This window comes from Ziziphus jujuba, chromosome 2, assembly GCF_031755915.1.
Source record: "Ziziphus jujuba cultivar Dongzao chromosome 2, ASM3175591v1".
NCBI classification, from domain to species: Eukaryota; Viridiplantae; Streptophyta; class Magnoliopsida; order Rosales; family Rhamnaceae; genus Ziziphus; species Ziziphus jujuba.
Genome location: NC_083380.1, coordinates 8,384,081 through 8,394,158, shown reverse-complemented (window position 1 = coordinate 8,394,158; position 10,078 = coordinate 8,384,081). Strand labels below are relative to the sequence as shown.

General features: G+C 34.0%; 2 protein-coding genes across 4 annotated transcripts; one reads left to right on the top strand and one right to left on the bottom strand.

Annotated features, from left to right (window-relative positions):
• The first annotated feature begins 2,859 nt into the window (after positions 1 to 2,859).
• LOC107406483 (ACT domain-containing protein ACR6) lies at positions 2,860 to 5,531 on the top strand. The gene is made up of 7 exons (XM_048474053.2): positions 2,860 to 3,045; positions 3,265 to 3,310; positions 3,406 to 3,520; positions 3,623 to 3,690; positions 3,891 to 4,484; positions 4,694 to 4,798; positions 4,895 to 5,531. Exons 1-7 carry the CDS (start codon positions 2,975 to 2,977, stop codon positions 5,219 to 5,221), a joined length of 1,326 nt encoding a protein of 441 aa, XP_048330010.2. The 5' UTR covers positions 2,860 to 2,974; the 3' UTR covers positions 5,222 to 5,531.
• Positions 5,532 to 5,743: 212 nt separating this feature from the next.
• On the bottom strand, positions 5,744 to 9,696 carry LOC107406482 (SWI/SNF complex subunit SWI3A). 3 transcript variants are annotated; one of them, XM_025069469.3, is made up of 7 exons: positions 9,526 to 9,696; positions 8,710 to 9,248; positions 7,372 to 7,866; positions 6,989 to 7,158; positions 6,856 to 6,923; positions 6,543 to 6,706; positions 5,744 to 6,137 (listed from the first exon to the last, which is right to left on the bottom strand). In XM_025069469.3, exons 1-7 carry the CDS (start codon positions 9,611 to 9,613, stop codon positions 5,958 to 5,960), a joined length of 1,704 nt encoding a protein of 567 aa, XP_024925237.3. In that variant the 5' UTR covers positions 9,614 to 9,696; the 3' UTR covers positions 5,744 to 5,957. The 3 variants fall into 3 exon arrangements, with proteins under 3 accessions (XP_024925237.3, XP_015869092.3, XP_048330009.2); XM_016013606.4 differs by having other exon boundaries at positions 6,856 to 6,905; positions 9,526 to 9,694; XM_048474052.2 differs by lacking the exon at positions 9,526 to 9,696 and adding an exon at positions 9,375 to 9,494.
• Between the last annotated feature and the right edge of the window lie 382 nt (positions 9,697 to 10,078).

The window sequence follows — 10,078 nt, the reverse complement described above, 5'->3', positions numbered from 1 at the left end:
TATGAAGAACCTGGAAATCCAACGTCTACACGTGTAAAGAAAAGGCACTTAGATATTCGAGGAGTCCGTCTCTGATTGGTTGGGATCCAAGAAACTTTGAACATGGAGTGGCCAGCTCAGGGCATATTTTTCTGGTGGATGTAGGTGTAAGCATAAAACACTTAAAGAGAATGGGATTGATCAACTTTCATTTTGCAGCTAATCTTATCTCTGCAATGGTTGGTGAGAGCTCCTCAATGAATCTGTGAGTTTGTTTAATAATTATTGGCTAAAGATGGGAATCATTCTAGGCTTTTTTTTCTTCTATATATATATGTATATATATGCATCGTATTCATTTTCAAGAAAACAGAACTCAGTAACCCAAACAGAAAAAAGATTGAGAAATTGTTTGAATGGAAGGAAAGGTAATGAAGAAATTAATTCTGCTTATGGTGGTCATGATTCTGGGTTTCTTAGTTTTTGGCCCAAAATCTGTGGAGGGTGCATTTGGTATTCAACTAAATCCATGCACACTTTCTCAATGCATTGAAGAATGTAAAAAGGCCCTGAAGGAGAAGTATCTTAGTGCAACCTGTGCAACAAAATCTCAGGGAAAGCTTTGCATCTGTTTGGGTTGAAATTGGTTAAAGAACTGCTTCTTTTACTTGTTTTAGAAGTTACTATGTTGCTTAAAAAACATAAAAGTTTAAGTGTCGTTTGGTAACACTATTAGTTTTTAGTTTTTGTTTTTATTTTCTTATACACAATTTTATGCAATTTGCTTGTGTTGAGTATTAGCAAATACTAGTTATAGTTTGTTAGACGCTTTAAATAACTATAAATTTGAAGGAAGGAAGAAAAAAAAGGAAATCCCTAAAACTAACACAATTTGATATTTGTGGGTTTTTTTTTTTTTTTCTTCCTTCATTTTATAGTTAATTTATATGTCTAATAAATTCTAACTGCCATAAATTAATATTTAACATAAGCAAATTACATAAAACTAAATAGGAAAAAAAAATTAAAGCTAAAAACTAACTACGTTATCAAGTAATACATATATTATTTATCATTATTTGTAAGTTTTCGCAGGTCAAATTGGATTTTTTTTTTTTTTTCCTTTTTGGTTATATCAACCGACTGAATATAAAATAAAGTATCTTTGTAATATAAATATGGTGTGGAATATGCAGGGAGGGAAAAAAAAAAATTGTAGAAACACCCTCGTTTGTTTTTCATACATGCAGTTTCTATGTTCTATTACTTCCTTTTGTACTGTTTAATAAAATTATATATTAGTTGTCACTGTTTTTGGAACTTAATTAGAAACTGTATCTTGATCAAGAAACTGAGAAAGCCTAGCAAAAAAAGCGATATAAAGTACAAAATGTTTTGCAATTCAGTTTTCTGTGTAGAGATTAACCATTTTTCTTAAAACAACATTAAGATAACAAGCATGCCATTTGTTGTGTTTGTTGGCTAGCTAATTGGCACCAGCCCTTGTGGACCAGAATGCTCTGCCTCTGCCATTCATTCACAGCCATAATCTTAAATGGTTTCAGTTTCTTGATCTTTCACTCACAGATTACAGTTAAACAAAATTGAAAAAAGTTTCTTTTAGCTCTTTTGTCAAATAAGTTGGTTCCACACAGAAAAGTGTTAGCACAGTATTTCTTTTTTTTTTTTTGTTTCTTTCTTTTATCAGTAGTAATCACATGCATTTCAAAATACAGTGAATAAAAATAATTTGTTAGAATTATGTCAATCACTGAAACATAAACTAAAAAGCCATAATAATTTTCAACCAAGCAATCTTTTAGTTGGGTTCCAATGGCCTTGCCCTTCTCTAATTAATTTTTAAGGAATATTTCTTTCCTTCGTAGCAAGATTCACTTTTTTTTTTTTTTTTCTTCTGATATTTGTTTGACAGCTGGATGCATGATGTGAATCAATCAACTACATGTTAAATGACTGTCCATAAATATATATTTTAAGGGGAAAAAAATAATTTTTTTTCTTCTTCTTTCTAACTATTTCTCTTGAATGGAGAATTTATGCGTTTGAATAAGTGGAAGAAATATATCCACGTAATTTGGGAATAAATGAAAGAGGAAAATATAGTTAGGACATTTGTGTTATAAAACAAACTAATTAAAGTAGAGCATTTAGAGTGAATTAAAAGTTTTAAAACCTATACCTATAAATGGTCATAATTGTTAAGAAATCAAGCTTATTTATCATAACATAAATTAATAAAACATCTAGTCATGATTGAAAGTGTACTGAATTTTGTTTTTTTATGTAATAATAAAGGATTTGCATTTGAACAAGTGGAAGATATATATCCACATTATTTATTAGTGTGGACAACATATATAACTATATATAGAGAGATTAAAAATGTAAAGCTTTCTATTAATTATATCTTTCTTCACGTAAAAAGTTTAATTTTCATGTACTAACATTTAATGTCATTTTTTTTTTAATCAGGAAAATTCTTATATAATTACTGGAAAAATCAAGAATATATAATGTGCAACCCCAATATCAAAAAAAGAATATATAATGTGATTTTTTTTTTTTTTTTTGCGGCAAAAAAAATTTTTTTTTTGATTTTTTATTTTTTACATGTCACGTGATGGACGCAGAATACCATGCCCGCCGACCTAAAAAAGTCACGTGGGCTTAAGTTCCCGCGCAGAGGTGTACGAAGTTCGAGTTAGACAGCTGTCACTCTGATTAACGTCTTTTAACTGTCAATCAAACCAATCATATTCCTCCACGTAATCACTTCTCGGCTTTTTTTATTTATTTATTTTTTATTTCATTGCTAATTAACCGACTTTTTACCTCCTTACCCTTTGGAATTCTGCTTTAAACACCCTCTCCAAACTTCACTCTCTCTCTACCCCTCCACATTCTCTCTCTCTCTCTCTCTCTCTCTACTCTGAGATTTTGTGTGTGTATGTTTGAGGTCTGAGTTTCAGGTTCTATGGAGGTCTACAAGGATCAGAAAATGGAAGACGAGTATGCTAGGCTTATTAGGAGAATGAACTCTCCAAGGTATATATATATAATATAATAATGGTGAAACCTCTTCATTTCTCTTATGTAATCTCATGGACATAATAGGATCTGGGTTTTGTTTCGGACATTGGATTTTGTTTTTATTGTAGTGTCAAGGCTAAAAGTTTTGTATATTATGCAGAGTTTCTTTGTAGTTTGTTCTAGTTTGCTCTGCTTTTTATATATTTATTTTGCCACAATTTTTGTCGTTTTCAGGGCTTTCATTGATAATGAAACTTGTGATCATGCTACTGTTATTGAGGTAAGCTTTTACAGTGGAGATTATTGAAACATAAATTGGGTTTTTGTAGATTTCCTGCTTTGTAGTTTTGAATTGGTGTTTGATTTATTGTTCAGGTTGTTAGTGATAATAGACAGGGAAGTCTTCTTGAAGTTGTTCAATTGCTTACAGACCTGAAACTGATTATAACGAAAGCTTACTTTTCCTCTGATGGAGGATGGTTAATGGATGGTATGGTTTAAATCATACAATTTCTTTATATAAGCATATTTAGTTTTCCCACCTATTTCTTTCTTTATAATTCCTCACTCTTTATTGGATGGAAATTTTCAGTTTTTAATGTGACCGACTGTCATGGGAACAAGATTAGAGATGAAGGAATCCTCAAATATATGAAGAAGGTGAGTGATTTTCTTCACAATTCCAGCAAGAAAATCCTAATTCGTCCACAATTAATGTTTTTTCTGTTTCCTCTTTTAGGAATACTTAATATGCTAAATTTCTTAGAACCCTGTTTTATAACCTTGAAGTGATCCTTTTTGCCCAATATTTGTTTAGATTTTACTGATATGTAATTTCCATGATCATCAATCTCCTGCAGACTCTTGAAACTGATGTCTGTTTCTTGAAGTCGAATCGAGGTTCATTCGGTTTAATGCCCATCAAAGATCATACTACACTTGAATTGATTGGCACAGACAGACCTGGTTTGCTATCTGAAGTATCTGCAGTGCTAACAGATCTTAAATGCAATGTGGTGAATGCTGAAATATGGACACACAATGCTAGAGCTGCGGCTATTATTCATGTCACAGACCAATTAACTGGAAATGCAATTGAAGACCCAAAAAGGCTGTGTTTGATCAAGAATCTGCTAGGCAATGTCCTCAAAGGCAACAACAATACTAGGACCCCGAAAATAATGATTTCTTCATCCGGGTCATCACATGCAGGTCAAAGATTGCATCGGTTGATGTTTTCTGATAGGGATTTTGAGAAGGAAGAAGGTGTCAATGACAAGAATTCAAGAACTCATGTCTGCGTATTAGACTGCAATGACAGAGACTATACGGTTGTTACCGTGAGGTCCAAGGACCGATCAAACCTTTTGTTTGATACTTTGTGCTCTCTAACAGATATGCAATATGTGGTATTCCATGGTACTGTCATCACAGGAAGAAGGGAAGCTTACCAGGTACAAAAAATTTAAGCTCAATTTTTCGAAACCAAAAGTTCAATAGCCAAAAGTATGAACTTTGATTTGACAGCATTAACAACCCAGAAAGTGCTTAGTCTAGAGCTGGAAATTTCCCTTAAATTATGTAAATTTTATGTAGCAATAAAGTTGTTGTTGTTGTTTTTTTTTTTTTTTTTTTTTTTTTTTACATTTTGTTGTTTGTGTAGGAATACTATATAAGACATATTGATGGACTTCCTTTGGGTTCCGAAGCTGAACGACAACGAGTAATAGAATGCCTAGAAGCAGCCATAGAGAGACGGGCCACTGAGGTTGATAAACATAGAACTAGTTTAAGCCATTGTTTTCAGGTACTTTCACAGAGTTCTTTTTGCTGAGAAAATGATTGTTGTTCCTCCTCCTCGTAGGGACTAGAACTAGAATTGTGCACAAGCGACAGGCTTGGACTCCTTTCGGATGTTACAAGGATATTTCGTGAGAACGGTTTGTACATAAAACGTGCAGAAATCTCAACAAAAAGTGGGAAAGCCAAAGATACTTTTTTGGTTAGTGATGTTTCAGGAAACCCTGTAGAACCCAAAATTGTTGATTTGGTTAAGGAACAGGTAGGACAAAGCATATTGCAGGTGAAACATCAGTTTAACATGGCTCCGGAAAGACACCAGGAGGAGGGAACCACAAGAAGTTTCCTCTTCGGGAACTTTTTCAAAGGTCGAAGTTTCCAAAGTTTCTAAACTCAGCGACCCTACTCTTTTTAGTTTATTGGCTTATGTTCTTTCTGGGAAGGAACATTAAAGACAACAAAAGAAAAAAGTAAAGTTCACAAGCAATTGCGTGTTGGGAAATGGGATATACATCCCAATCCAGAATCAGAATCATTTCTTTGAGCCCTTTTATGTATATAAACTAAATTATATTTGTACTGTAGAAGTGGGTTCCAGTTTAGCATCTAAACACCTGTAAATAGGCTTTTAGGAGTTGTATTGATAAATAAAGTACAGAGAAATAGAAATATAAACTTTTGTAAATAATTTTCTGTTCTAATCTTAAAACCTGTTTTTTACTAGTATAAAATGCTTCTCTCCCTCATTACTTTGAAGAAAATTAGAATACCTAACAAACATGAACAAGACCGAACTATGTTAATAGAGTTCGTCCAAGAGCCATATTGTGGAAGGGTGCAAAATGTATAGATCCAATTCCCCTCATCAAACTCTCAATCTCCTTTCTTAAGAATCTGTTATAACTACGCAACATTCAATATTAAGATGAAAATGTCATTATGCCAATTGAAAGGTATTGTAAAAATAGAAAACTCAAAAGCGTACAAAAACCTAAATGCTACACAGACTGAATCATTTCCTCCTCCAACATATGAATTGAACACAACAAAGACTAGAAACCTATGAGAATGCATCAATGCTTGTCAATTTTCTAACTATATTACATTATGAAATAAAATTAAGCGTTCTAATATTTTACAAAAGAATGACCCCTCCATCTAGGTACACCAGCACTCAACGCCCTTTGTAACACACTAATCCTCTCTGATATGAGAAACTCTTCCAGTTCTTCCATTTCAGCGTGTTTCTTCTTCATAATCATCTCCAGATGTTCAAAATGCTTGATTTTGCAGTTCAATTTCTTCATCTAAAAAAGTATTCATGCAAAGCAGACACAGTTAATGCCCATTTGAGAGTGTTTTAGAATGGCTAAAATAACTTTTAACGAGACATAAAAAACGCTTCCTATAATGTTTGCCAAAAAAATATGCAACCAGATTTCGGTGATTTTGTTGATATAAAATCACATAAAGAATAACCAATCGAATGATTCTTAAAAAATCACTTCCTAAAGTGGAAGTGATTCCTAGGAATTAGTCCCATGAATCAGTACGAAACAGGCCCTTAGGCTTGTATGATTGAGAAACCGCAAGTTTTTTAACAAGCAGGGAATGTAAAAGTCCATAAAACAAAATGCAACAGTTATGAAGAGGAATGGACCAACCCAAACCCCTCAAAATAAACAAAAAAGGAGACAGAAAATTTGAGCCACCTGGGTTCCAATTATGATCGCCAATAGATGTTCAACTTCCCTGTCTTCCTGATCAGCCAGTAATTTTGCACGAGCAGCAGCTGTCCCAAGAGCTGTTGCAACAGCAGCTCTAATTCGCAAAGTTAGAGGTATATCATCCTTGTTACAAGATGCATCCTGATCTTCTGTAGATAGGTATATAGTGAGAGATGATTAGAACTAGCATAATGAAACAACAATTAGACAACGGAGCTAGGAAGGGGATATTACCATCTTAAAAAACTGTGAATGCAGGTGAATGAATTTCACAACCATACATAGGGTTAACGCATACCTGACTGGGAAGACCTTTCCTTGATCTCCGAATCTTCACCCTCAAGGACTCTGAAATGTATAAGATACCTGCTAATTTCAAACTGTAATACTACTACAACAAGTATGGAACAATTTCAGTGGAAGAATTTAACCTCTTTGCCTCATAATCAGCAGTGGGAGACAACAGCCCATTAGTTACACATTCATCTTCACCATCAAATATCTCCCTTGATAATGAGTTTTCCTCACAAAGTGAAGCAATGGTAGCCTCAGCTGCAGCAGCCGTTATATGTGGCCCAACCATAGTTGATATATGAGCTACCTAAAGAAACATTATCAATACTTCGTTGTTGATATTGAGGTAAAAATGTAAGCAGTTGAACTTTAAGTTCAAACAAATTCTCAAAAGTTGTTTTAATAAAATGAATTGAAGACAATTAGAAGACATGGATAGAACCAATTTTGCCAAAATTATGCCACAAGATTACATTATTTCTACAAGTTTTGAAGATTATGAATGTGCCAGGATACCTACCTGTTTCATCAGTGAACCATCATCACCTAAGAGGGATGCAATCCGCTTTCTCTTCAAAGGAGGACCTTCGTTCTCAGTATCTCCATTCAGCTCATTCTCATTTGTCTGCTCATCATGTTGTACCCCACTTTTGGCATTCTCTTGATGTTCAGCTGAAGGTAGATGGACTTGTTTTGAATTGTTCAAGTTGCCATTGAGATCACTAGAATTACCTTTTCTCTGGACAGAACCCAACATAATCTCCCCAAAGGGCATCTCAATGAGCTTCGCAATACAGTCCATTTTGGTTTTTGTATGAACATTTTGAGCAACAAGCTCCCAATCATCCCCATGCTTCAAAACAGATTCTAACAGAAGTAAAGTTTCAGCTTCAGTCCAGAGAGCTCCATGATTACCACTGTTTTGAAAGCACTCGTTAAACTTGTAATCATCCACTGATTTGCTCTCTCCATAATTTCCATTTTTGAAACATTTTACACAAATTAGCAGATCATCCTGCCAATACAATAATTAGAATAAAATAATCAAAATAATATTTCAACACATAGTAAGATAGACAGACAAACAGGGAAAAAGAGAGAGAGACTAGTCTTAAATAGCAGAGGGAAAAAATAACAATTAACCATATCACACTAATCCCATGACCCAAATTTACATGTCATCTACAGAAACAACGTAAACTATTATTTTTGCTCCACCTGTATATTTAATCAAAGTTTTAAAGCAACAGAGGCAAACTATAATGCAAATATTGCCTAGTTGTACTGGCAAAAGAATGAGGATTTGAAGCTCACTACTGCTCCTGCCAAACAAATCATTTGGTACATAATGAGCAGCCACTCATTAAACAAGAAAACAAAAAGAACGCAGAGGTAAGTTTTTCTCAAGAAACTTATCCATGGTTATCTCTTCCAGACTTGTCATCATCTATGGCTTCCCAATTTTGAAAGACACACCTAAACACTGAACTTGGGATTATGTGACTCACACCTCTATTAAGGTTGTAATACAGACATAAGACTTTGGAGTCTCCGTTCGCAAACTATTCTCTCTTCAAGCTACTCAAACATGTGGTATTTCTAAGTGGAAAGACATACAGAGCCACAAATCAGATGTACTGGCAATAAATGTACCTAGATCATGGTTAATTGGTATATCTTGTAGAGCTATTCAATGACAATTTGAACAATTCAATAAATGTAAGATCAAGCTCAAAAAGGACTACATTATTAGAAAAACAAGTGGCAACAAAACTCCGACAGCTGTAGCCAGTAAGATTATCTGTTTTGTCAATCAATAAAAAGGCAAGGAAACAATCTCGTATTGATAAATACATACCTTGGTACACTTATAATGTCCGGAATCGCAAACCTCACCGCAATTCCCACAAACCAACCCCCTGTGCTTCATTAACTCAGCAAAAACATCCGAATAAGATGCCAAAGCGGGCATTTTAAATCCATTATCAGCTGCATCCCCACTATTTCCCACACTAGGCAGTGCTGAAATAGGTTTGATAGAATTGGGCATAGCAACAACCCGAATCCCATTTGGTACTCCTTCTTCAATCTTAACCTTAGACCTCTCATCATCCCCAACCACAGGAATCTCACCCTCACTTGAAGAGGCAGCAAAATTGATCAAACCCCAGTTTTCCAAGAAACGAAAAACCTTCTGAAGCAAACAAACATCACCAACCAATGATTTTCGGACCTCGGTGAATGTAAGCCTCCTAGAAGGCTCTTCTCTGTACTTGTTGATAATAAAATCTCTGTATTCTTTATATATTTTCGGTGTCCTCGTTATGGAGCTCCCATCGAAGAACTCTTTGAGAGCAACTTCCTCGGTTTCATGGATTTCGTCCCACGAAAACCAACCTAAAAAAAAAAAAAAAAAAAATTATACCGACCAAGTTCAAATTTTGGACCTCGCTATTGATTCACATTAACAAATTCATTAAAGCCAAACAGACCCATTACCAATTCACCGAAAAAAAAACAGACCCATTACAAAAAAACAAAATCAATTTCCATCTAAAACCTTTTTACTGCAGGTTTTGTAATAAAAGTATTAGGGCTTTGCAATTTAGATTGAGGGTTTTAGTTGAGAGAGAGAGAGAGAGAGATGGAGAGAGAGAGGAAGAGAGAGACTTACTAGAGTGGCTTGGTATGGTGTAGAGGTCGAGTTCTGGGTCTTCGGGTCGGTTCTCTTTAGAGTTCGTATCCTGTTGTGTAAGCTCCATGTCGGACCAGGCAAAGCTAGCTGTCCGATGTGTTGCGTTTCTCTCTATTGCACTATGCGCGCCGGGGCATTGGGCTTCCTCGTTTCGAATTCCCGGGGGTTTTGCTTTTACTTATCTGACAGACCAATCAGATTTTGACTTTTGTTATTTTTATTTTTTATTTTTTTAATTTCTCCAAATAATGATAGTATCGGTTACTATTGTTTTACATATTTAACATCTTTGTTTTTGATAAATACATATTTAACATTTTACACCTTACAACTATAATTTTTTATATTAGCATTCATTCTCCTACTATGTAAATATAATAGATGATATAACAATAATAGATAATATTAAATATAATATATAATAATTAATTATATTTAAAAAATTTGTTGCTAATAAATATATTTAAATTTTTTTTTAATTTATGCTATAAGAGTTTATTAAAAATTATAAATTTGATTTCTATATATAATA